General features: G+C 49.4%; 1 protein-coding gene across 12 annotated transcripts in view; it reads right to left on the bottom strand.

Annotated features, from left to right (window-relative positions):
- The window catches only part of LOC123762011 (protein sickie), an 860,773-nt gene that overhangs the window by 325,095 nt on the left and 508,178 nt on the right, over positions 1-27,500 (bottom strand). For 7 of the 12 annotated variants that reach the window (XM_069335759.1, XM_069335755.1, XM_069335758.1 and 4 more), the window contains exon 1: positions 18,524-20,245. The exons of 2 other annotated variants lie outside the window; for them this stretch is intronic. In XM_069335759.1, coding sequence (XP_069191860.1) covers positions 18,524-19,406 — 883 coding nt within the window. In that variant the 5' untranslated portion in view covers positions 19,407-20,245. Of the gene's footprint in view, positions 1-18,523; positions 20,246-27,500 lie in introns of those variants that run through there. 3 more of the 12 variants (XM_069335756.1, XM_069335760.1, XM_069335763.1) reach the window with 3 other exon arrangements.

A 27,500-nucleotide genomic window follows, 5' to 3' on the forward strand; every position in this document is an offset into this window, starting at 1 on the left:
ACGGGCTGCTTCCTGGGGGTGGAGGCCTGGTCGAGGACCGGGCCGCGGGGACACTAAAAAGCCCCGAAATCATCTCAAGATAACCTCAAGATGTACTGTAATCAACTCAATTGCAAATGTACACAAATTGCGAATAAAGCATTTATAATTTAAAATTGTATTTTAACTTTAAATTTTAAAATTAAAGAACATAAGAGTTGACAGAACCGCTAGACTAAGAACAAATTAATGACAGGGATGTTAGAAATGCCTTTCTTTTTTAAGTCTAAAATTTTTGGAATGAGTAAGAGGGCGATGCTAATAGTTTCAAAAGTAAATATGGCAAGAGGCTGCCAAGATTGGGTTCAGGAGCTAGAGCTCGACTCTGCACGTACATATAGGCGAGAACACACACAGCCTCTTCATACACTGATTTTTTTTTTTTTAAATTTTGCCCCGAGGGGCGAGTTCATTGGGCAGCGCCACTCATCCTGTGAGTGGACACACCGCCATAGTGACAGTATTGGGCAGCGCCACTCATCCTGTGAGTGGACACACCGCCATAGTGACAGTATTGTGCAGCGTCACTCATCCTGTGAGTGGACACACCGCCATAGTGACAGTATTGGGCAGCGCCACTCATCCTGTGAGTGGACACACCGCCATAGTGACAGTATTGTGCAGCGTCACTCATCCTGTGAGTGGACACACCGCCATAGTGACAGTATTGGGCAGCGTCACTCATCCTGTGAGTGGACACACCGCCATAGTGACAGTATTGGGCAGCGTCACTCATCCTGTGAGTGGACACACCGCCATAGTGACAGTATTGGGCAGCATCACTCATCCTGTGAGTGGACACACCACCATAGTGACAGTATTGGGCAGCGCCACTCATCCTGTGAGTGGACACACCGCCATAGTGACAGTACTGGGCAGCGCCACTCATCCTGTGAGTGGACACACCGCCATAGTGACAGTATTGGGCAGCGCCACTCATCCTGTGAGTGGACACACCGCCATAGTGACAGTACTGGGCAGCGCCACTCATCCTGTGAGTGGACACACCGCCATAGTGACAGTATTGGGCAGCACCACTCATCTTGTGAGTGGACATACCGCCATAGTGACAGTATTGGGCAGCGCCACTCATCTTGTGAGTAAACACACCGCCATAGTGACAGTATTGGGCAGCGTCACTCATCTTGTGAGTGGACACACCGCCATAGCAGCATGTACAACACTCCCCAATAGGAAGAAAACCCGCTGGGTTGTTCATCCTGTCACTTGTACCCAGACATGATCTTCATGAAGCGTGCAGCCCTCCGACCCTTCTCGCTTAACATATTACAAATGACCAGAAAAACACGGGTAAAAACTAACATGTTTATCAACAAAGCGCAACGTTGCGGCGCCAACAATGCAACAACAACAAACTTCTTGAAAGCAGGAGAGGCAATAGTTAAGGAGGCAACCTGCATGCAAGCTGACCATGTCTGCACGCAACCCATCAGGCCAAGAGGGCGTCTGTGGGGAGGTCTGTGTGGGGAGGGGAGGAGGGTCTGTGTGGGGGGGGTCTGTGTGGGGGAGGGGGGTCTGTGTGGGTGGGTCTGTGTGGGGGGGTCTGTGTGGGGGAGGGGGGTCTGTGTGGGGGAGGGGGGTCTGTGTGGGGGAGGGGGGTCTGTGTGGGGGTGTGGGTCTGTGTGGGAGGGGGTCTGTGTGGGGGAGGGGGGTCTGTGTGGGGGAGAGGGGTCTGTGTGGGGGAGGGGGGTCTGTGTGGGGGAGAGGGGTCTGTGTGGGGGAGAGGGGTCTGTGTGGGGGAGAGGGGTCTGTGTGGGGGAGGGGGGTCTGTGTGGGGGTGTGCGTCTGGGTGGGGGTGTGGGGGGTCTGGGTGGGGGTGTGGGGGGGTCTGGGTGGGGGTGTGGGGGGGTCTGTGGGGGGTCTGTAGGCGTCTGTGGGGGTCTGTAGGCGTCTGTGGGCAGTCTGTGGGGGGTTTGTGGGCGTCTGTGGCCAGCTGTGGGCAGTCTGTGGGGGGTTTGTGGGCGTCTGTGGCCAGCTGTGGGCGTCTGTGGGGGGTCTGTGGACGTCTGTGGGGGGTCTGTGGACGTCTGATGGCGTCTGTGGCCCGCTGTGGCCGCACACATACACGGCCAGTACCGTGAGACATATCATCTGTGCCCCTAAGTGTCGTGAAGAAAAACCTCGCTGCAGTTCTCACGTGCAGAAGAAACCCCCAAGAGTCCCCCCCCCCCTCTTATCATCACTAAACTTGTGCTCTGGATTTTACCTGCAGCTGATCTCTAGTGGGCTTCGTGAGGTCTCCTACTCCACAAGCACAGCCTGGAGTAAGTTTCTCTGGTTATGACTTGGTCAGTCAAGGCTTGCAGCTGTCCACTTACCCACGACAACCTGCCACACTTTCCGAGGAAACTTGTCAAAAAGAGCCCACGGCTAGAGAGCCCACGGCTAGAGAGCCCACGGCTAGAGAGCCCACGGCTAGAGAGCCCACGGCTAGAGAGCCCACGGCTAGAGAGCCCACGGCTAGAGAGCCCACGGCTAGAGAGCCCACGGCTAGAGAGCCCACGGCTGCTAAAGAGCCCACGGCTGCTAAAGAGCCCACGGCTGCTAAAGAGCCCACGGCTGCTAAAGAGCCCACGGCTGCTAAAGAGCCCACGGCTGCTAAAGAGCCCACGGCTGCTAAAGAGCCCACGGCTGCTAAAGAGCCCACGGCTGCTAAAGAGCCCAGGGCTAAAGAGCCCAGGGCTAAAGAGCCCAGGGCTAAAGAGCCCAGGGCTAAAGAGCCCAGGGCTAAAGAGCCCAGGGCTAAAGAGCCCAGGGCTAAAGAGCCCAGGGCTAAAGAGCCCACGGCAAAAGAGCCCACGGCAAAAGAGCCCACGGCTAAAGAGCCGTGATCTGAAATGTGTTCCAATCGTGCCGTGCAATCTGTACTTGACTCTTGGGTCTAGGTATTAATCGCTCCGTCGACTCTACCAACTATTAAGTTAAGATGAAGAGCGGCGCCAAATGCAACAAAAACATTAGACTACATTAGTCTAAGCAACAACAAACTACACCCTAGACTAACTCAATTTAGTGGGGCCGGGTTCGACCCCAATTACACGCTCACACCAACAGAGCCAGCCCCACACACACACACACACACACACACACACACACACACACACACACACACACACACACACACACACACACACACACACACACGACGCTCGCAACCTTGGTCCCTCTAAAACACACACACACACACACACACACACACACACACACACACACACACACACACACACACACACACACACACACACACGACGCTCGCAACCTTGGTCCCTCTAAAACACACACACACACACACACACACACACACACACACACACACACACACACACACGACGCTCGCAACCTTGGTCCCTCTAAAACACACACACACACACACACACACACACACACACACACACACACACACACACACACACACACACGTGATGTGGTGGAGGCAGTCTCCATACACAGTTTCAAATGTAGATTTGATACGAGCCCATTTAACAGTTGAGAAGCGGGACCAAAGAGCCAAAGCTCAACCCCCGCAAGCACAACTAGGCAAGGCCACACACACACACACACAACACACACACACACACACAACACACACACACCCATCCCGCTGGCGCCAGAAAATACATGTTTTATTTTATCACGTCAACTCGAGTAGTGTTGCATGTGCACGCACTGCACCGATCACTCACATTTATGTTATCATGGCCCCGATGGCCGCGGGTCAGACGTTATCCCCACCGGGTGCTTCTCCGCCTCTCATTAGCATACACTAATTAGTTATTCAGAGCTTCAGAAATATTGCTGAGGAAATATAGAATAATCACCTAGGTACACTACCATCTTCTTGAGAGGTTATCTTGAGATGATTTCGGGGCTTAGTGTCCCCACGGCCCGGTCCTCGACCAGGGCTCCACCCCCTAGGAAGCAGCCCGTAGCAGCTATCTAACTCCCAGGTACCTATTTACTGCTAGGTAACAGGGGCATCAGGGTGAAAGAAACATTTTGCCCATTTGTCTCTGCCTCCACCGGGGATCGAACCCGGAACCTCAGGACTACGATTCCGAAGCGCTGTCCACCCAGCTGTCAAGCTCATTTACAGAGTTCGTTCCTTGTTTGAGAGAGAGAACGAGGAATATTACTAACGTAACTGAAGAACTGCAGCTTCAAACAGCAGAACGGAGAGCAGCTGCAGACAGTAGAACAGACAGCAACGGCAGACAGTAGTACAAGCAACGGTATGCAGGAAACAGCAGACAGTCGTACAGACAGCACCATTAACAGACACCACCAGAAATAGACACCACCAGTAATGGCTGTAGCAATGTTACATTTATAATATAATTATTGTGATCATGCTGGTAATTAATTACACACACACACACACACACACACACACACACACACACACACACACACACACAATGGGAATGGGACAGGAGTCATTGCTGTAAACAACCGATGGCTGGAAAGACGGGACCCAAGAGTCAATGCTCGATCCTGCAAGCACAAATAGGCGAGTACAAACAGGTGAGTACACACACACACACACACACACACACACACACACACACACACACACACACACACACACACACACACACACACACACACACACACACAATCTCTCGTTAAAGATATTCCTTGTTTGCTCTGCAGACTTGACCCTCCAACCTGCCAGCCACTGACTGTTTTATCTCCAAACACCGCCCAACAATCCCCCCGTTCCATGAACCCTCTTCCACCTTAGTGTCCCCCCTTGTTTACCTACTCACTCCCACTTAAATACGACACCGATAATTCGAGTCAGGCCAATTAGGTATGATTTGAAAATGTATTATAGCCTAAATACTGCGGAAATGCCGTCTAAAACTGCGTCATCGTCGTCTAAAACTGCGTCATTGACGTCTAAAACGGCGTCATTTGCCGTCTAAAACGGCGTCATTGCCGTCTAAAACCGCGTCATTGCCGTCTAAAACGGCGTCATTGCCGTCTAAAACGGCGTCACTGCCATCTAAAACGGCGTCACTGCCATCTAAAACGGCGTCATTGCCGTTTAAAACTGCGTCACTGCCGTTTAAAACAGCGCCATTGCAGTTTAAAACGGCGTCACTGCCATTTTAAAAGGTGCCAATAATTATGTGAGGAGTCTTATTACCATTTAAGCCTTTAGTACCACCACTTGCTTTCCTAAGTGCCTGTAAGCCATTAATCAATAACTGCTCGTTAGTAGTTATCAGTAAGTGTTAGAATTATCAGCGAGAACCTAATGCCGCCTAAAACTGAGTCATTGCCACCTCAAACTGAAATAGAGCTCTCGGCGCTCTCACCTCAGAGCTCTGAGGCGACTCGAATCCACGGCCAAGGATTTCCCAGCAGCAAAATCTACCACTGTACCACCATAACTGTGTGCAAGTTATACGACCTGAAATTCTACTGAATCGACAGGAAGTCTGGAGGGCTCTACTGCGGTCAGTCCAAGTTTTACCTACAACACAATGTGTAATAGTCAACAAAATCAAATCCGGTCCATCAACCGTGAAGAGCTCAGTCCCTCAGGGTACTGTGCTTGCTCCAGTACTTTTTCTCATCCTTATATCGGACATAGACAAGGATACAATCTATAGCACTGTATCATCCTTTGCAGATGGCACTAGGATCTTCATGAGAGTAGACAACATAGAGGACACGGCAAACCTCCAGTCAGATATACATCAGATCTTTCTATGGGCTACAGAAAATAAAATGGTGTTTAACGAAGATAAGTTCCAGCTCATGCGCTACGGAAAAAAATGAAAATATAAAAACGGAAACAACGTACAAAACTCAAGTCAATTATACCATAGAACGAAAATGCAATGTAAAGGATCTGGGTGTACTCATGTCGGAAGACCTTACCTTAAAAAACACAAAGTAGCCGTCACAACTGCACGAAAAATGACAGGTTGGATAACAAGAACCTTTCACACTAGAGATGCTATACCGATGATGATACTCTTCAAGACGCTAGTGCTCTCTAGAGTGGAGTACTGCTGCACAATGACCGCCCCTTTCAAAGCTGGAGAAATTACTGACTAGGAGAGCGTGCAGAGATCCTTTACTGCTAGAATCCACTCAGTAAAACATCTAATCTATTGGGACCGACTAAAGAGCCTAAATCTGTATTCCCATGAGCGCAGGCGGGAGAGATACGTAATAATTTACACGTGGAAAATATTAGAGTGGCTGGTCCTAAACCTGCACACAGAAATAACACCACATGAGACCAAAAGACATGGCAGGATGAGCAGAATATCCCCGTTGAAGAGCCGAGGTGCAACAGGTACTATGAGAGAGAACTATCAACATCAGAGGCCCGAGACTGTTCAACACGCTTCCACTACACATAAGGGACATAACTGGCCGACCCCTCACAGTGTTCAAGAGAGAAGAGGAGGCCGAAGGGGGGGGGGGAAGAGGAGGCCCTGGGGGGAAGAAGGGGGAAAGAGGAGGCCCTGGGGGGAAGAAGGGGGAAAGAGGAGGCCCTGGGGGGAAGAAGGGGGAAAGAGGAGGCCCTGGAGGTAAGGAAGGGGGGGGGGAGGAAGAGGAGGCCCTGGGGGAGGGGAAGCCTCTGGGAAACTGGCATTGGTTATGGAGATAATGGGGACGCATTGATTAATATGTACCTTTGTCATGAGGGAAGGCCAGGCTACGATGTGGAGGGTGGTGGTGGTGGTGGGGCGCAGCAATGTGACGAGGAAGAGAGGAAAAGGAAATGTGGGGGGGGGGGGAAGGGAGGGAGGGAGGAAAATGGAAGCGAGATGGAAAGGAAATGGAGGAGTGAAAGAGGAGGCAGAAAAAAAGGGGAAGGATGGCGAACATGGGAAAATAAATTTGAGAGAGGCCTACCACATGCCATCAAGAGCGCCACTCTGCCTGTGCTGTGCCGTGCTGTGCTGTGCCGTGCCGTGCTGTGCTGTGCCGTGCTGTGCTGTGCCGTGCTGTGCCGTGCCGTGCCGTGCTGTGCTGTGCCGTGCTGTGCTGTGCCGTGCCGTGCCGTGCTGTGCTGTGCTGTGCCGTGCTGTGCCGTGCCGTGCCGTGCCGTGCTGTGCTCCATAACAATTCATCAGCGGCCACTCCCTTCCTTGCAGGAGTCGCCTGTGAAGCTTCCTCCTACAGCTGCCAAGTACCTGGAGTTTACCTGGAGACGGTTCCTGGAGTTCTACTCCCCTAGCCCGGCCTGGATTCAGGCTGTCCCAGGTGATTGCTTGGTTTGTGACCCTGGGTTGTCTTTGTAGGCCCCAAGCCCACAAAGCCATCGCCGCCAGGCTGATCCGGTAACCACAGCAGAGACGTGTCCAGTTAAGGCTAAAAGCTCTCGCAAGCTGGTGGCTTGAGCATGACTGTGACAAGCCCATGACACCCCATATCGCACCCTTTTATTTTCTAGGGCCTCGCTCCATCTGTACACCAGTTGATTGACAGTTGAGAGGCGGGACCAAAGAGCCAATGCTCAACGCCCGCGAGCACAACTAGGTGAGTAGTAGCAACAACAGAAACAGTACCTTTTGCAGGACATTTACGGTAGTAGAGGGAAACTTTTGTGGGCCAGGAAGCAGTGTTTTGAAGGGATTCGTCCCCTTAGTATGTGAGGGGAGAGGGGGGGGATGGGAGTGGGAGGGAGGGAGGATTAGGTGCAAGAATACTAGCCCCCATTAAGGCCTCTTCTGCCCCCCTTTAATGGGGCTTCCGGTTCCAAGAGCCCTTCTTAATTTTACCAATTAGAATTAATGTCTATTCGAAGCAGCTCTCCAAATCTGCTTCATATGCAGATGGTGTTGACTATATTTATCTAACTTTCCTCGAGGTGCCTCTAAATGCAGACTGTGTTTCCAGTACTTAAGACAATTACATAACTTTAATTCACAGTATATGCAGCCGGAGTATAGCTGGGAATATACCAGTATACCTAGAGTGAGTTCAGGGAGTTGTTCTACTTCCGCCCTGGGGCCAGGCTTGTTTTGTAATAACTTGATCCACGAGGCTGTTGCTTGGAGCGGTCCGCAGGCCCCACACAATGCAGCACCTATTCATATCCACCCAAACTCATTCTTGTCTAACCAACGCTTCAAACAATCCAGCGATCCCACGTATATTAATGTTGCCTAGTGGGTGCCAGTTACTTGCCATGAAATCCTTACCTATTAAGGCTACCCATTAGCGAAGTTGATCGTCTACCACCCATGCCGAAGGTCGGGTGTTGACGGCTTCGGCAGACTTACGAGCTATTCATGCCCGTGCAACCTCTTGGGTCGCTTAATCTTCACCAATCAATCAATCAATCGACAGACTTTTTACCCCAACACCCGACAGCACTCGTGACTTTATTGGGCACATACCTCATCAAATCACTTCAACATGCTAGGGCCGCATGAGAGTCAATACTTTCGTACAGTTGGTGGCGGAGTGGTTATAGTACTGAACATGCCAAGGGGCATGGAGGCCGTGGCTGATCGGATTCGAATCCTTCAGGGGGTCAGGAGTTTTCTGGTGCATGTTGGCATCTGGACTATCCAAGCTTGACGCACACTTGATACTCACGCGGCATGTAAATAAAAACAAATTATGGAAAGAAGTGGGAGCTCTAAGAGAATGATAAGGAAGTATGCGATGAACTCAACGAAAGATTTGAAGAGGTCCTAAGAACTAGCATAAGAAATCGATCAGAATTAGCTTGGAGACCAAGATCGCAGGATAAAAGGCTAGAGGAAATACTGGATGACACTGTAGTCATGGTGGAATAGGTGAATAAATCCTGGGGTGACCTAAACATGACAAAATCAATGACCTAATCTCACCAAGGCTGGTGAGGGATGTTGCAGAAGTACTCTGCCACCCATTGTCTAAAATGTTTAATAAAACCTTTGAGACCGAAATTCTCGCGAATGTCTGGAAAAAGGCAGACGTAGTCCTAATATTTAAAAAGAAAGGGGGAGAGAAAAGAGGCACTAAACTACAGATCAGAGTCACTCCTTGCAAAGTGCTGGAGAAGGTAGTAAGGTGGAGAGCGGCGGAGCATCTTGAGAGGATAATCATTGTTATAAAACAAAGATCAGCCGGATATACAAATGGAAAATCGTGCCTGACAAGATGAGCCTGAGCCAAGGTTACTCAGGCTCAAGGAGCCAAGGAAATTGCCTGAGCCAAGGTTACTAAAATAAGACAGTACCTTGAGGTTACTTTGAGATGATTTCGGGGCTTAGCGAAATCAGGACTCTTTCAAAGCAATCTACACATCATGTGTTCAACCAATATTGGAATACGCATCACCGGTATGGAATCCGCGCCTTGTGAAACAAAGCCAAAATTTAAAAAGTACAGAAGTTTGCGTTTGCCAGAGCGTAGAAGGCTGAGCTACGAACAACAGGCCGATGGAATTAAATCTCACAACCCTAGATAACAGAAGGAACAGAGGGAATATGATCACAACTTACAAGATACTGAGGGGAATATACAAGGTGGAGGAGGATAGCCTGTTCAGACTGAGAAAAAGCAGCACAAGACGACACAGGTGGAAGCTGGAAGCGCAAATGAGCCGAAGGGCGTAAGAAAGTACTTGTACTCTGTACGGGTAGTTGATAAGTCGAGTTTTAGTTAACAAGTTACCTAAAACGGGAAGTTGTGGAAGCCACCTCCATCCACAACTCTAACACCCGATTCGACAAGGAATTTGAAAGTCAGAATAGATAAATTGTAACACAACAGGTACCTAGCCCTCAGTCACCCATAGGCTCCGATAGGCAAGTACACAGTACGAACTCCACACAACAGTAACAGTAACAGCTGCAGCAGCAGCAGCAGGAACAGCAGCAGCAGGAACAGCAGCAGCAGGAACAGCAGCAACAGCAGCAGCAGCAGCAACAACAGCAGCAGCAGCAACAACAGCAGCAGCAGCAACAACAGCAGCAGCAGCAGCAGCAGCAGCAACAGCAGCAGCAGCAGCAGCAGCAACAGCTGCAGGAACAGCAGCAGCAACAGCTGCAGGAACAGCAGCAGCAACAGCAGCAGCAGCAACAGCTGCAGTAGCAACAGCTGCAGCAGCAGCAGCCGCCGCCAGGTCCGGCGTACACCCGCCGCTGTACGAAGCTGACGCCTTTAATAACAAAATACGAGTCACATTTTGCAAGGTGCCAGAGTCCACTTACTCCAATGTCACAACTCCTGCAGACATCACAAGCACTGTTAGGAACCATTAACCTTTCTTATTTCGCTCCTTTCCAGTCCTGTTATTCTTCCTCGTGTTCCCTCCCTCCCCCTCCCATTTACCCTAGCTGTTCTTCCATCTCACTTCCCACCCCTTAATCTTCCTCCCTCTTTTATCGCCTTTTTCCTGCCATTCCCATCCTCTATATCCTTCCAAGTTTAAGTCGCCCCTCTTCCTTCGCTCTCAAATTCATTCACCCTCTTGTAATCTTCTCTCACCTCCCTCTCCCCAATTCCCTCCTTATCCCTCACTTCCCTCCTAATCTCTCACCTCCCTCTTCCCCTATCTCACCCCCCCCCCCTGACGCCTTTGTATCCCCCCCCTCCCCCCTCTGCGTCAGAACTACTTCGGCTAACTTAACAAATCAAATTTAAATATCTGATTGGGGAGGATTTCAAGAGGCTCTCGTATGGAAGCACCTCGTTCATAGAGAGCGAGGTGCTTCCTAACTCCGCCGGATTCTCTTATATATATATATATATATATATATATATATATATATATATATATATACGTCTGAAGTCTCTCTTTTTATATATATATGCGTCTGAAGAGTCTCTTAATTCTTCCGCAAACTTCCGACACAATTGGATCGGTCGTTGAAGCGAGCAACTGAATAATTTTTTGGGGGGGAAGAAACGCGAGAGAATATAATAATAATATGGCTGTCAGATATATTTTGTCTGAGACAGAAATGTTCACTGTTCTTTGCAGCTGGGACAGAAATGTTCACTGTTCTTTGCAGCTGGGACAGAAATGTTCACTGTTCTTTGCAGCTGGGACAGAAATGTTCACTGTTCTTTGCAGCTGGGACAGAAATGTTCACTGTTCTTGCAGCAGGAACAGAAATGTTCACTGTTCTTTGCAGCTGGGACAGAAATGTTCACTGTTCTTTGCAGCTGGGACAGAAATGTTCACTGTTCTTTGCAGCTGGGACAGAAATGTTCACTGTTCTTTGCAGCTGGGACAGAAATGTTCACTGTTCTTGCAGCTGGGACAGAAATGTTCACTGTTCTTGCCGCTGGGACAGAAATGTTCACTGTTCTTTGCAGCTGGGACAGAAATGTTCACTGTTCTTGCAGCTGGGACAGAAATGTTCACTGTTCTTGCCGCTGGGACAGAAATGTTCACTGTTCTTTGCAGCTGGGACAAATGTTTACCGTTCTTGCCGCTGGGACAGAAATGTTCACTGTTCTTTGCAGCTGGGACAGAAATGTTCACTGTTCTTGCAGCAGGGACAGAAATGTTCACTGTTCTTGCAGCTGGGACAGAAATGTTCACTGTTCTCGCAGCTGGGACAGACATATTAGTGCTTCACACTAGTAATAACCAACCACGCGACACTAACATAAAACTGAACAAACAATTCCTTGAGCGCAGCAGGATCGAACGCACTCCTCGACTCTTAGATTTCCCCTCTGCGTCTCAAGGGACACAAAGTTGCCTCAAGTCAATACTGGTAAACAAAGAACAGCTGACAGTAGCCGCCGCGTTTCATATCCCCACCCCATCCCACCCCTCCTATCGCCTCCCACATCCCTTTTCCATCCTCCCCATCGTCCTCACATCCTCGTATCACCCTCCGTTCCCTTGTTCCCGTCCCTCGCCCTTTCCTATCCCCCTAAACTGGCTTCATACCATCGGCCCTTCCCGCCTATCCTCATCTGTTATGGGTTATCTGTATAGCCTGTATAGGTTATCTGTATATATATATATATATATATATATATATATATATATATATATATATATATATATATATATATAGGGGTACCACCACTGGTTATATATATATATATATATATATATATATATATATATATATATATATATATATATATATATATATATATATATATATCGATCTGTAAAATCATTCCTTCTGAAGATGTATTTAATATACGAAAGTACTTAAGGAAATTTCCTGTTTCATTTTCCTCCGTGGTCTGACATTGTCACATTCTTAATCACGTGTTTATTTTCGTGATATACATATATACATATATATATATATATATATATATATATATATATATATATATATATATATATATATATATATAGTGAATACGGTCTACACCTTAATACCAAACACTGGACCTATAAAATTCTTCATATGGTACTATTGATCCACACCGCCTACACGAAGCAAGGGGGAGGGGTGTCTCGCTTCGTGCAGGTCGGAGTTCGATCCCCGCTATCCCAAGTGGATGGACATCGTTCCTTCACTCCTCCCTCCTATCCCATCCACGTGTCCCTACCAGGTGCTATATGGGCTCGGTACGTTTTTTTTCCTGGTGACTGGCCAGTCACAGCTGCTGGTCGCTGGTGGGGAGGGCGGGAGGGGGGTGATGCTGGTGGTGGCAAGGTGGGGTGGTCGGGGGGGGGGGGGGGTGTGGGGGTGAGCAACTGGTGGGTGGAGGTGTTAGCAGGCATTGGGTAGGTGGGTAATTGGTTGGTGGGGGGGGGGAGGGTAATTGGTTGGTGGGGGGGGGGAGGGTAATTAGGTGTGGTTGGTGCTGGTGATTGAAATTGGGGTGTTGAACAGATGGTAATTAATTAGGATGGGGGGCTTGTTGTAGGTGGGGGGGAAGGGGGTGTTTCTAGGGAGGGCTTGTTATGGGTGGGTGTAGGCCTGTGGGTGTTGGCCTGTGGGTGTAGGCCTGTGAGTATAAGCCTGTGGATGTAGGCCTGTGAGTATAAGCCTGTGGGTATAGGCCTGTGGGTATAGGCCTGTGGGTGTAGGCCTGTTGGTGTGGATGTAGTAACTTGACAATTTAATCTTCTCATTAAATTGAAGAAAACGACGTGCCATCACCGTAAGAAAAGTCTAATTTTCAGACCTAATAAAACCCACACTTATCACGAAAAGTCTAATTTTCAGACCTAATAAAACCCACACTTATCACGAGGCTATTCAGCCCAATAAGCAAAGAAAACCCTCCATATTATAACCAAGTATAACACCTGTTGGGTTTCAAGTCACTGGTATTTCAAGTCAATTACACCACGTTCAGACTTCCACCTATAACGCAATATTAGAACAATATATAAAAACGCACCTGGAAATAAAATTAACATTACAAAGTGTTCACTTATCCCTGCCCGAGACAGGTTAACAGAGATTTAAGTTCTGTGTCTGCCAAGTGAAATAAAGAACAAAAAAACTTTGATTTAGACCGCCAGAGCGCGTGCGCGCTCTCGCCTGCTCTCTATCACAACCTCTGAACTATGTGCGTCAGTATGTCTGCCTGTCTGCCTGTCTGTCTGTCTGTCTGTCTGTCTGTCTGCCTGCCTGCCTGTCTGCCTGCCTGCCTGCCTGTCTGCCTGTCTGCCTGCCTGCCTGTGTCTGTCTGCCTGCCTGTCTGCCTGCCTGCCTGTCTGCCTGCCTGTCTGCCTGCCTGCCTGTGTCTGCCTGCCTGCCTGTGTCTGCCTGCCTGCCTGTGTCTGCCTGCCTGCCTGTGTCTGCCTGCCTGCCTGTGTCTGCCTGCCTGCCTGTGTCTGCCTGCCTGCCTGTGTCTGCCTGCCTGCCTGTGTCTGCCTGCCTGCCTGTGTCTGCCTGCCTGCCTGTGTCTGCCTGCCTGCCTGTGTCTGCCTGCCTGTCTGTCTGTCTGCCTGCCTGTCTTTCTGTCTGCCTGCCTGCCTGCCTGTGTCTGCCTGCCTGTCTGTCTGCCTGCCTGTCTTTCTGTCTGCCTGCCTGCCTGCCTGTGTCTGCCTGCCTGTGTCTGCCTGCCTGTCTGTCTGCCTGTCTGCCTGTCTGTCTGCCTGCCTGTCTGTCTGCCTGCCTGTCTGCCTGCCTGTCTGTCTGCCTGTCTGTCTGCCTGTCTGCCTGTCTGCCTGCCTGCCTGTCTGCCTGCCTGTCTGCCTGCCTGCCTGTCTGCCTGCCTGCCTGTCTGCCTGCCTGCCTGTCTGCCTGCCTGCCTGCCTGCCTGTGTCTGCCTGCCTGTGTCTGCCTGCCTGTGTCTGCCTGCCTGTGTCTGCCTGCCTGTGTCTGCCTGCCTGTGTCTGCCTGCCTGTCTGTGTCTGCCTGCCTGCCTGTGTCTGCCTGCCTGCCTGTGTCTGCCTGCCTGCCTGTGTCTGCCTGCCTGCCTGTCTGTCTGTCTGTCTGTCTGCCTGTCTGTCTGTCTGTCTGTCTGTCTGCCTGCCTGCCTGCCTGTCTGCCTGCCTGCCTGCCTGCCTGTCTGCCTGTCTGTCTGCCTGTCTGTCTGTCTGTCTGTCTGCCTGCCTGCCTGCCTGCCTGCCTGCCTGCCTGCCTGCCTGCCTGCCTGCCTGTCTGTCTGTTTGTCTGTCTGCCTGCCTGCCTGCCTGCCTGCCTGCCTGCCTGCGTCTGCCTGCCTGCCTGTGTCTGCCTGCCTGTGTCTGCCTGGCTGCCTGTGTCTGCCTGCCTGCCTCTGTCTGCCTGTCTGCTTGTGTCTGCCTGTCTGCTTGTGTCTGCCTGTCTGCCTGTGTCTGCCTGTCTGCCTGTCTGCCTGCATTCCTCACTCCCTCTGATATATTCACACGCATACGGTCAATACTTAACTTTTTTACACCTTTGGACTTCACAGGCGATATAACAATTGGCCACTCAGAAGGAAACCCCCCACATAACCTGTTGATACCATGGAAAGTCCCACATGCTTATTAACCCCAGGATAAGACCCACATTCCTAGATAGTTCCCAAGTCACCTTGGAAGCATGTCTCGTGACCTCAAGGAACGCACCTCAAGTCTCTTGAAACAAGAGAAAGTAACACGTGCCAGCAGACCCCAGGCAAAATTCACACAAGTCTGAGGACTCGAAGGAAAGTCCAATATATCTGTTGAGCTCGAGAAAACCTATATGTCTGTCCACCTATATAAAATTGTCCACACGGAAAGTCCAACAAGCAACATCAATTTTGTAGCGAATGTGCGCTCTGGTCAAGCCCTATGGGATTAGAGGTCAAGCCCTATGTGGATTAGAGGTCAAGCTCTATGTGGATTAGAGGTCAAGCTCTATGTGGATTAGAGGTCAAGTCCTATGTGGATTAGAGGTCAAGCCCTATGGGATTAGAGGTCAAGCCCTATGTGGATTAGAGGTCAAGCTCTATGTGGATTAGAGGTCAAGTCCTATGTGGATTAGAGGTCAAGCCCTATGGGATTAGAGGTCAAGCCCTATGTGGATTAGAGGTCAAGCCCTATGTGGATTAGAGGTCAAGCCCTATGTGGATTAGAGGTCAAGTCCTATGGGATTAGAGGTCAAGTCCTATGTGGATTAGAGGTCAAGCCCTATGTGGATTAGAGGTCAAGCCCTATGTGGATTAGAGGTCAAGCCCTATGTGGATTAGAGGTCAAGTCCTATGTGGATTAGAGGTCAAGTCCTATGGGATTAGAGGTCAAGTCCTATGGAAATTAGAAGTCAAGCCCTATGGGATTAGAGGTCAAGCCCTATGTGGATTAGAGGTCAAGTCCTATGGGATTAGAGGTCAAGTCCTATGTGGATTAGAGGTCAAGCCCTATGTGGATTAGAGGTCAAGCCCTATGTGGATTAGAGGTCAAGTCCTATGGGATTAGAGGTCAAGTCCTATGGAAATTAGAGGTCAAGCCCTATGTGGATTAGAGGTCAAGTCCTATGTGGATTAGAGGTCAAGCCCTATGTGGATTAGAGGTCAAGTCCTATGGGATTAGAGGTCAAACCTCACACTGCCCAAGGCAAAACATTTAACCCTGTCGTAGCTCAGTTGATTAAGGCAGTGTCTGGGATGCTCCCGGACGTAGGTTCGAATCCTCGTCACGGCCCTTGTGGATTTGTTTATCATGCAAAATAGCAAAATAGCCAAAAATAGCAAAAAGCTATTTGACGTTAATAACAGGCTTGAAAACACACGAGGAACTGCGTTAAACAGAAGCACATCAGGACCTGACATTTCCCCGACACTAAGGGAGATTACCTTCGGGTTATCTTTTAATGATTTCGGGGCTCAACGTCCCCCTCGGCCCAGTTCTCGACCAGGCTTCATCGATGCTGGACTGTTCAACCGAGAGGTTGAAGAGCCGACTCCACCGCTTGCAATGATCTGCAGCACCTCAATAAACAACGAGAAAAAAAACGAAGGCATACAGCCCCTGTATTCAAGCACTGGATCATGCAAATTACAAAATCTATTACCATGTGCAACTTTTACACATTCCCTGTAATGCAGAGAGGATTATTCTGGAGAAATTAGCGATTTATCTACTGCTTGATGGGGTTCTGGGAGTTCTTCTACTTCCCAAGCCCGGCCCGAGGCCAGGCTTGACTTGTGGATTCTTGTGGATAATGTGTTGTGACTTGTGGATACTTATGGATAATGTTTTGTGGCTTGTAGATACTTATGGATAATGTGTTGTGGTTTGTGGATACTTGTGGATAATGTATTGTGACTTGTGGATAATGCAGACTGAAGAAACACATGACACAGGAGCAATGTAAACAAATGAAACTCGATATAGATAAACGTCACAGATTATCAGACTAGTTCGATTCCCGGACAGGGCGATACATTTGATCAAGCTACCCCTACACCTGATACATCTGTTCACCTAGCAGCGTTGATGCTGCTAGGTTCCGCGCGTCGGAACTCACCCAGTAGGCGGGACCAAAGAGCCGAAGTTCAACCCTCCCCTACCCAACCCCAACCAGCAAGCATAACTAACCTAACACGTCGCATTTTTGACGTATTACTACAAATGAAAGCACGGCAACATTGACGTTTCCGATGCGTCGACGTCGATAACGCAAGTACTGAGACTGGGGTTCGACGCTTGTGGTTATGCGAAACAGTTGGATCTTTTTACGGAGTGATAAATATAGGGACTATAGCGAGTTGACACTCGCTTCCTTTCTCGTGTCCTGTGGTAGATGTCGACCAGGTGTTTCAGAAAGGGGGCACTCGACCAGGTGATCCAACAGGTGGGCACTCGACCAGGTGACCAATAGGTGGGCACTCGACCAGGTGTTTCAGAAAGGGGGCACTCGACCAGGTGATCAACAGGTGGGCACTCGACCAGGTGTTCAACAGGTGGGCGGGCGACCAGGTGCTGTCCCTTCCCTCATTGCAATCGTATTAAGAGTCGCTCTATCGTAGCTAATTTAGGACATATGTGGCAACATGTGTAAGACTAAGTGAGGAGGGGGAGATGGGAAGGGGGAAGAGGAGGGGGAATGAAGGGAGAATGTCAGGGAGAGAGTTGAGAGGAAGGGAGAGAAGGGAGAATGGTTGAGGGAAGAATGAAGGGAAGAATGAAGGGAGGATGAATTTAGGAGGCAGTGAGACTGAGGGGAGGATGTGAGGGAGGGAGGGAGGATGGGGAAAGGAGGATAAGGGGAAGGATAAGGGGAGGGGAAGGATAAGGGGAGGGGAAGGATAAGGGGAGGGGAAGGATAAGGGGAAGGGAGGATGAGGGGGAAGGGAGGACAAGGGGACATTATGCGCCAGATACTCACCCTCACGTGACAACATTACCCTACTATGAACTACTCGGAGTCACACACAAATTTCTATAAATATATTATTGCCACTGTGATTTCCCTCCACCAGCCCACAATAGACGCCTGTGCCCCCTAACATATGGCACAGTGCCACGCCCGGCGCCGGAATTAAAACAAGCGTTCATTGCCATACAAATACGTTATTAGCGAGCCACTATCAATCCCGGAAAAAATGGGTTCGATTTTCCCATATACACGAAAGATCCATTTTCTATGTTATAATTTCCATGACAAAAGCTGTCAATATTTACGGGGCACCATTACAAAAAAGTAAGTGGGGTGTGTGCGCGCGCGTGCGTGCGTGCGTTATATTATATATGGTAAGGTATATTAGGTTAAGTTGGTTAGGTTACATTAGATAAGGTTAGGTAAAGTTAGATTATATTAAACAAGTATATCAGATTAGGTCAGATCAAGGACTATGAAGGGCACCTACCTTTAACATGGTTATCAGAGAACCAGTCAACACAGATAACCAACTGCAAATCATGTTATCAATGCTGTTATCAAGTTTAACACCTGCTGTTATACCTGCTGCATGGGTAACAGCTTCTTCCCCATATCAACCTACCTTCCAGGCTTCGCGCCCTGGAGAGGCCACTCCAGACCGACACCTCCACAGTCTCCCGAGACTGATGGATGCCTACTATCATGTATATAAATGGGATAGAGATAAAATTAGGCCCATTATTGGTAACACTGATGATAGTAAGATGGGAAAGTAGCCCAGACATTACCTTCCTGGCCTGGTAGTGGCGGCGGCGGGCGTTGTGGCGGCGGCGGGGGAAGTGGCTGGCAGTAGTTACTTTCCAGGACGTAGCCCCTGTGGTGCAGCGGGTTGGTGTACCCCGGGGGCGGCTGTACCGGGCTGTTGTACCCCGACGCGTGAGATATTGGACTGTTGTACCCCGGGGCATGGGGAACAGGGCTGTTGTACCCCGAGGCGTGATGTACCGGGCTGTTGTACCCCGAGGCGTGATGTACCGGGCTGTTGTACCCCGAGGCGTGATGTACCGGGCTGTTGTACCCTGAGGCGTGATGTACCGGGCTGTTGTACCCCGAGGCATGATGTACCGGGCTGTTGTACCCCGAGGCATGATGTACCGGGCTCTTGTACCCTGAGGCGTGATGTACTGGGCTCTTGTACCCCTGGTTATGATGACTTGAGGGATGATGTATCGGACTAAAATGAACGGGGCTGTGGTTGACGGGGCTGTTGGGCCCCGGGCTGTGGTGCGGGCTGTGGTAGGGGCTGTTGTAGGTGGTGTTGTAGTTGGTGTTGTAGTAAGGGACGTCATGGCCGCACTTGACTTGGTGGCTGCGGACATGGGCGGCACGTCGATGTGACGATGGGCTGCGGGGCGCCGTGGCCGGCTGGTGGTGGACCGGACTGGCCGGATGGTGGGCGGGCAGCAATGGGACATGAGTGGGCGTGAGTGGCCCTGAGGAGGAATTATGAGGCGGTGGGTTACACTGTACGTGGGTCCAATAGGGACACGCTTCCCCCTCCTCCTGCGGCTCGGGGAAGACGGTATCCAATGGCGGCCTCGACCCACTCTCCTTCTTGCCCTTACCTGGCTTGTTCCAGCTGAAGAGTTTGGTGCAGAACATGGGCGCCATGCCGCCCACTGCCTCTCACCGCGGTCTGCAGACCCGCCTACTGGATCAGAGGGAAGCAGAGTCCAGCAGATAAGGCGTAATGTTGACCAGAGGCAGCAGACGCCCCTCTGCTAGTGCCCATGGCTTAGGGGTCTGGCAAGCCAGCTAATACATAACACTGGCTTTCCTAGCCGGCTTGGGTGTCTAAAGATTCTTGCCCCTGAAGACGCTTTTGTTTCTACAAGAACCTAGTTTTATCTACCTCAAGTTCACTACAATAGCGTCAATTCTCTTCCTCGCGCGAGCCTTAATGTAACATTCCAAGGGTGAACGAGAATTTGCTGCGCCCGCCTTCCGGCTCTGACACACGAAGGAGCAAACAAAACAGCACTTCAGCAGATGTCTATCATCCGTGGCAGTGGCCTGGCATTAGCAGGCGACGACAGCATTCAATCCCTGACCACCACACAAGACATCAGTATTCACTTCCCACACGCAATACCAGACAATCCCGGCAGCCCTGGAACACGCGGCTGGCATGGGAGGATTGACTGGGAGGGGTCGTCCCCCTCTCTCTGGTGAGGTAGAGGGGAGGAACAGGGGGTTGCTAGGCGCAGCACACGAGGGGAGACTACTTTGCTATTGTATTCCCCCTCACTGCACACACACTTTATATAATAATGTTATTCTGCTCTCTCTCCTCAGATGCCATGTTGAGTCCACCAGCATTCAGGGTCTTGTGAAGACGGTTTTAAACTGAAGATCCCGCAATTCAACAATAGACGTTTTGTGAATGGTAGATATACTCTGTTCCAGTGAATGATGGTTGCTTCACCTTCGACTTGGTCACCACGGGATTAAAAAAAAAGAGACTTTTTTTCTTAGAGAGAGAGACTCTACAAGTAGATTACGGCGTTTCCTAACACATTTACTCAACCTAAAGTAGTTACATGAAGTCTTAAGGTGGCTGACCCAGGATCCGATTCACTTTACGGCTCTAAACTTCAGGATCCTCGTCCCAAGTCCTCGCTGAACACCCTGTTCAATGGATCTCCGGAGGGTGAAGAGGAATTTGCAAGCATCAATTGATCAGGCTAGAATCACCGAGTAGACCTTTTCGAGCCTCTAAATGAATCCAAAATGAGTCACTTGTGCACACCGGACTGGGTTCCAAGGCGTCCCAAAGGATCCAAGACCCACTCGAAGCCTCTCAGAGGTGCTCATCACTATTCCCTCTCAAGTTTCCATGGTTAGTTTACCCAAGAGGCGAGGAGGAGGAGTGTGCCGGAGGCCTCGACCCTCGACAAACTCGCAAAGTATTATATGATCGACCAGTTTTTCTAGTCCCTGGTCTTTAAGGCATGAACGACCAGGTTATGATAGGCTGGGTAGCCTAGCCAGTCATATCATGTTGCCTAGTGCAAGTGTTTGAATATACATTATACGATCGCTTAAACTAATCAATATTCATTCCTTTCTGGTCCATAACTTTCGGGAGAGGAAAATTGTTTCATATACAAGTTCTTGCCCTTGATTTCCATATCAATTCACTTAGGTTGTCTCTGTCGATATAAATGCAGTCAGTCATTCGTGACTTAAATCTTGACAAGTGTCCCCTCACAGTCAGTCATCAAGTGGAACCTACTCATCAATGCTCCCCCAATGAATTATCACTTACACGCCGCTTCCCTCGTTCTTCCCCTCATCCTGATGGAAGGGAGTTTAGGGGAGGGGGAAAAGAGGGCGAGGGGGGAAGCTGTACACCATGGACGACGCACCCCTCTCCTCATTTGTTTCAGCGTGTCTTTGCCTCCACATCGCTGCTTATTGTCTTCCACATATCAAAAATCTTGCTTTTCAATGTATTTTCTTCCCTTTATTTAACTTTTTTTCTTAAGACTTCAATGATAGTTACTCCATGGCCATTAGGGTTTACTGAAGGTTTGGTTGTGCCTCAAGTCCATTCTTGTCTTGTTCCACCATCGACCACCAGCCGTCAGTCTTGAAGCAGCCGAACTACGCCTCGCTAGTTCGCCCCCTTTGTCTCCAGCTGCTCACCGTTCCGTCTCCAACGACCGCTCCGGTTAAAGCTGCTTCAGTGGGAGGTGGGTATGGGGAGGGTGTATAAATCTCCCCTCACGCGTCCACTCTAGGAGCTACAGACATTTACGGCCTCCAATAAATGGAACAGCATTTATATGCTTGACTGGAGTGGGGAATTGCTAGTCGGTCCAACAACATTAATTAAGTCGCCAAATATACATTAAGACTGCCAAATGCAAGCTTGCAGCTTATTCAGAAGCCCTCTGCGTCTGAAGACAACTCAGCTGGCTGCAACTGGTGCTGAATTCGTGATGCTTATCACAGGCAAGAGGACCATTTATTCAGCATTTCATATCAGGGCTTCTTTGTTAATGGCTTCAGAATAATTTCTACAGTACAGGAAGAGCAGGACCAGAGCACGAGCAGACCCGGGTCGCCCTCAGGGAGGCGGGGCGGGGAGTACCACCGCGTCACTCAAGATTTGTTTTATCAGAGGTAGGCTGCAGCCACCATGGCTCCTGGGACCTTCCAGTACAACTCGCTGGCTCCTGGGACCTTCCAGTACAACTCACTGGCTCCTGGGACCTTCCAGTACAACTCACTGGCTCCTGGGACCTCCCAGTACAACTCACTGGCTCCTGGGACCTTCCGGTACAACTCGCTGGCTCCTGGGACCTTCCGGTACAACTCGCTGGCTCCTGGGACCTTCCGGTACAACTCACTGGCTCCTGGGACCTTCCAGTACAACTCACTGGCTCCTGGGACCTTCCAGTACAACTCGCTGGCTCCTGGGACCTTCCAGTACAACTCGCTGGCTCCTGGGACCTTCCGGTACAACTAACTCATAGACAACAACTACTGCTGCTGCTACTAATTTACCGTTTAAATAGCTGTATTCATTTTATTTTTAATACTATTGACGTCTGGCTTTTGCTACTGTTGCCAAGAAACGTCCACTGTCTTCTCAATATATTCGCTGTTTGCTTTGAGCTGTACATGCCAAAAACACCGCATTATTGTGAGAACAGACGAAGAAATTCCCAACATTGGGGGCTCAGGTTAAGTTCCCATTGGTGTGAGCGCTTTGAGCGCCCATTCTGCGCCCTAGAGCCCTCGCATGAACGCCGGAACAAGCAGGAGTGTGAGCAGGATGAAGATGACTATCAACAGGGTGAAGAACCAGTTGACGAGGTCGGCGGGGGTGACATGTAGCAGCTGGTCGACCAGGTACCACCACATGGACGAGGCGTCAAGAACCAGGCTACCAGGCCAGGCTACCAAGGCCAGGCTACCAGGCCAGGCTACCAAGGCCAGGCTACCAGGCCAGGCTACCAAGGCCAGGCTACCAGGCCAGGCTACCAAGGCCAGGTTACCAAGGCCAGGCTCGGCTACCTTGTCTATAATCCACCAAGTTCTCTCAAGTCAAGCTTGGCCTCGGGCAGGGCTTTGGGGAGTAGAAGAACTCCCAGAACCCCATCAACCAGGTATCAACCAGGTTACACTAGGCTCGGCTACAAGGTGTATATTTTGAGAGCGGGTTTTCTTTTTGAGGGGGGACTGTACCTTCCTTGGTAGACGGTCACACCTCATGCTTGGCTTCCTCATACAGAAGCATCTTCCCCCATTTCTTACTAAGTACTAGTACCCTTCACCTCACACAGCTGGCTGCTAAGCTCAGCAACTTTCCGCGCGACTGTCGACCCCCCAAAAATACAGAAATTCAAAGTTTTAATCAAAAATGTTAAAACAAAACAAAAAATCACCGCTACAAGACGAACTAACTGTCAATGAGTCTACACTTTCAACATAATACCGGGAGAACGCGGCGGCGATCCTCCCCCGAACAAGGTCACAACCAAACTGAGGGGACGACACGGCTCTGTGCGGCTGAGAGCGGCACAGTTGCCTAATACGGCTTTTGTTTCTCACACTCATCCTCATTCTGGAAAATAATATCTTGCGAGAAAGCGCAGCCGGGATTTTCTAGCAAGACACGGGCGTGACTAAGAGCGGGGGGAAACCTAACATCAAGAAGGGAACTAATGAAGAAATGAGAGAGAATAAAGAGTCCAAAAATGCCGCGTTGGCAACGGTCCCGGCGCCTGAGAGAGCATTATCCTAGCTACCCAGTATGTTATCCTAAACCTATCCTCCCCATTAACCCATATTCAACCCAGAGTTATCCCACCTCATGATAACTACCACCGGGGGAGGACCACTCATAAGTGTAGAAATGAGTAAAGAGAGAGGGGAAGTTTCCCCCCTTCCCCTCACAAACACTAAGGGGAGAGAGAGAAGAGCCGGACTCTCCTCCCAGCAGCCACACCTCCCGTACGCACACCCATCGATCTGGCCGGCGGGGGAAGGGGGGGGGGCAGGAAATTTTTAGTCCTGTCGGCGCCAGAATTAGGTCCATTTGAATTAACTATTCAAGTACAGCCGAAGGGGAAAAATATGGTCAAGCCGCCATGAAAGGTGCAGCGGACGCTAATCCCACTCAAGATTCACCAAACATGAATTAAATTAGTACCTAAACGTAGCAGCCAAATTAATATAACTTTTCCTAATGCTCTCAAGCTCAAAAGTATTTTATTATACATAATAGGGCTTATTGTGCCCATCATATCACTACAAATTGCTACTCGGCGTGTCACAATGACTTGGATGAACAACCCAGCGGGTTTTCTTCCTATTGGGGAGTGTTGTACATGCTGCTATAGCAGTGTGTCGACACACAAGATGAGTGGCGCTGCCCAATAAACTCGCCCCTCGGGGCAAAATTTAAAAAAAAAAATTAATTCAATCAGAGGAACACGATCTAAACATTCAGGTTAATTGCGATTGTTAGGTGAGATTGTAAGTGGTTTGTGTCACTGCTTGTGGCTTGTTACAGGAAGAAAACCGAGCTGGTTCTGAGGGCCCGGTCTCTGACATGACCTTGTTGCTAGACTAGTCAACCAGGTTGTTCGACGCGGCTGCTCGCAGCCTGGTTCATTGAGTACCCTATGAAGGCGTTTATCAAGTTCTCTCTTGAACACCGTGAGAGGTTGGGTCAGTTACGCCTCGATCACGAGTAGTTCTTCAGTTCAACTGAAGAACTACTTGTGTTCTGAAACTGAATCAGAAAATTTGTTTTGATTCAAACTGAATCCTTTGATGCAGTTTGATTTTGATTCGAAGTGTCTCCTGGTTCCACTCTCTCACAATGTTAAAAAAATGTCGTTATCCACCTCTCCCCTTCAGTATTTTGTCTGTAGTGAAGTGAGTGTATGAGAGAGGAGACAAAACAGAGAAAGAATATAGATGGGAGAGAAAACAAACGGAGAAGAGAGGGGAGAGAGATGGGAGAGGAGTGGGGGGAGACATGGGAGGAGAGAAGGAGTGGGGGATAGAGATGGGAAGGGAGAGAGGGGGGGAGAGAGAGAGAGCGAGAGGGAGGGGAGAGAGAGAGAGCGAGAGGGAGGAGAGAGAGAGCGAGAGGGAGGAGAGAGAGAGAGAGAGGGAGGAGAGAGATTGGAGGGGGATAGAGAGAGGGGTGTTAGAAACAAAATAAGAGAACGAGAGAATAAAGCAGAGAGCAAAGAGAAGGGAAGAGAGAATATGAGAGATATAGAGGGGGAGAACAAATTAGGGAAGAGAGATGAGAGCAACAGGAGCATCCTTACAGCCACCATCAGCACCAACAATGAGAGGTCACAGTATGTGTGTCACGCGACCATGACACATACTGGACACTTACATACAACCACCCACACTAACTGGCCTCCCCAACCACGCCACCACCACCACTCTCCACCAACCACACCACCACCACCACCACTCTCCACCAACCACACCACCACCACCACCACTCCTCTCCACCAACCACGCTACCACCACTATACTCCCCCAACACCACCACATTTCACAACCCACCCGTCCACCACCCACAAACTATAATTCATCTATAACTCACAACACATCACAAATCTGACCAATTATAAAGCTAACTAGTTTATATAATCCTGGACGTATTTTAACGAGATCGAATTCGCTATATTTTCTTGTATAAATGAAGATTCAATAATGTTTCTTTACCCGATTTTCACTCCACAGTTTTTCATGATTTAGTCCAGACAGTTGAACGATAACAATCTTATAAGTGAACAAACAATAAACTTTTGTCCTGGTCAATATGGTCAATATGTTGTCCTGTCCGGCCAACATAGAACATATTAGGATCTTTACACGGAATTTTATACTCGCAATCACTTCAAGGGGGAGCTGTTCCCCCCATGCCCCCCTTGAAGTGGGTTGGCCTCGATGCCCCCTGCATAAAGTCAGCGGAGATCAAATGTTAGGCTCCGAGTCCATAGAGTTCTCTCATTTGTTAATTATATTATTCAGATGGCAGAGTCTCCCCTTCTGGGGCTCCCAACACGCAAATGGTGCAGCCTTTTTGGGGTCGCCCCAGGCACTGCCAGGTACCTCATTTAGCTTGCAATAAACATAAATACTGAGACATATCCTATACATTATACATTTTGGGGGTGACACAAACAACTGGTGCCATAAATAAAGTACACATTACACCACACACACACACACACACACACACACACACACACACACACACACACACACACACAAACACAAACACTCGCGACCTCGTGCTGGTGCTGAAGAAGGATGCTCGGCGTGGGGGGTCCCTGCAGGTGATACGTCCGATGGATGCCTGTGTAAGGAATCATTCAGAATCTTGTACACCACATATGTAAGACCAATCCTGGAGTATGCGGCTCCAGCATGGAGCCCGTACCTTGTCAAGCACAAGACGAAGCTGGAAAAAGTCCAAAGGTATGCTACTAGACTAGTCCCAGAACTAAGAGGCATGAGTTATGAGGAAAGGCTGCGGGAAATGCACCTTACGACACTGGAAGACAGAAGAGTAAGGGGGGACATGATCACAACCTACAAAATCCTCAGGGAAATCGACCGGGTAAACAAGGATAAACTATTCAACACTGGTGGGACGCGAACAAGGGGACACAGGTGGAAGCTTAGTACCCAAATGAGCCACAGAGACGTTAGAAAGAACTTTTTCAGTGTCAGAGTAGTTAGTAAATGGAATGCATTAGGAAGTGATGTGGTGGAGGCTGACTCCATACACAGTTTCAAGTGTAGATAGGATAGAGCCCAGTAGGCTCAGGAATCTGTACACCTGTTGATTGACGATTGAGAGGCGGGACCAAAGACCCAGAGCTCAACCCCCGCAAGCACAATTAGGTGAGTACACACCTGAATAATAACTCATTAAAACGTGCGCGCACCAAACAATTAACTTGTCCGATCTCATCATAGCATCAAGGGGACTGTAGCGAACATCAACGTCAATACATCAATTGCAAGTCGCACGCCCCTCACAAGGAAATAAGCAAATTAGCTTTCAGATAAAAAGGAGATAATGAGAATCTCTTGGAACTCCCCTCTCTCAATCTCCAAGGACAAGCGAGACGAGAGAAAGTTGACGAATTGCCTCGGCGCCTGGAGGAGTCAATTATTATTGAGAAAAGCCACTAGGGCTGTGAAGTGGGCTCGAACCGGCATTGCCAAGCCGCATACTCTACCACTAGACCACCGTCACTTGTATTATACATCCGGATTTCTACTGAAATCACAGGAGCCTGAAGACCTCTACTGAAGTCAATCTAGGTTTATTGGTGGCCTAGTGGTAGAGAATGCGGCTTGACAATGCCGAGGTCGCAGGTTCGCGCCCACCTCATTGCCGTAGTGCATTTTCTCATTAATATCTATCATGTTAAAGTTATCTCTTATCTCTATGTGATTATTATTGTCATTATTATTATTTATTGCTGCTATGGTTATTTCATATTTTTATATGAAAGATTATTCAGTTTTACAGCAGCTGGAAATCTATTATCGTCAACGTTATCAGATGTACCTAGAGCATACCTGTAGAGGGTTTCGGGAGTTCTATTACTCCCTGAGCCCGGCCTGAGGCCAGGTTAGTCTGGGCGTATGAAGATTGTAAAATGCTACAAGGCAAGGTAAGGGAATCAGGAAAGGCTTAGA

The sequence above is a fragment of the Procambarus clarkii genome, chromosome 34 (assembly GCF_040958095.1).
Source record: "Procambarus clarkii isolate CNS0578487 chromosome 34, FALCON_Pclarkii_2.0, whole genome shotgun sequence".
NCBI classification, from domain to species: Eukaryota; Metazoa; Arthropoda; class Malacostraca; order Decapoda; family Cambaridae; genus Procambarus; species Procambarus clarkii.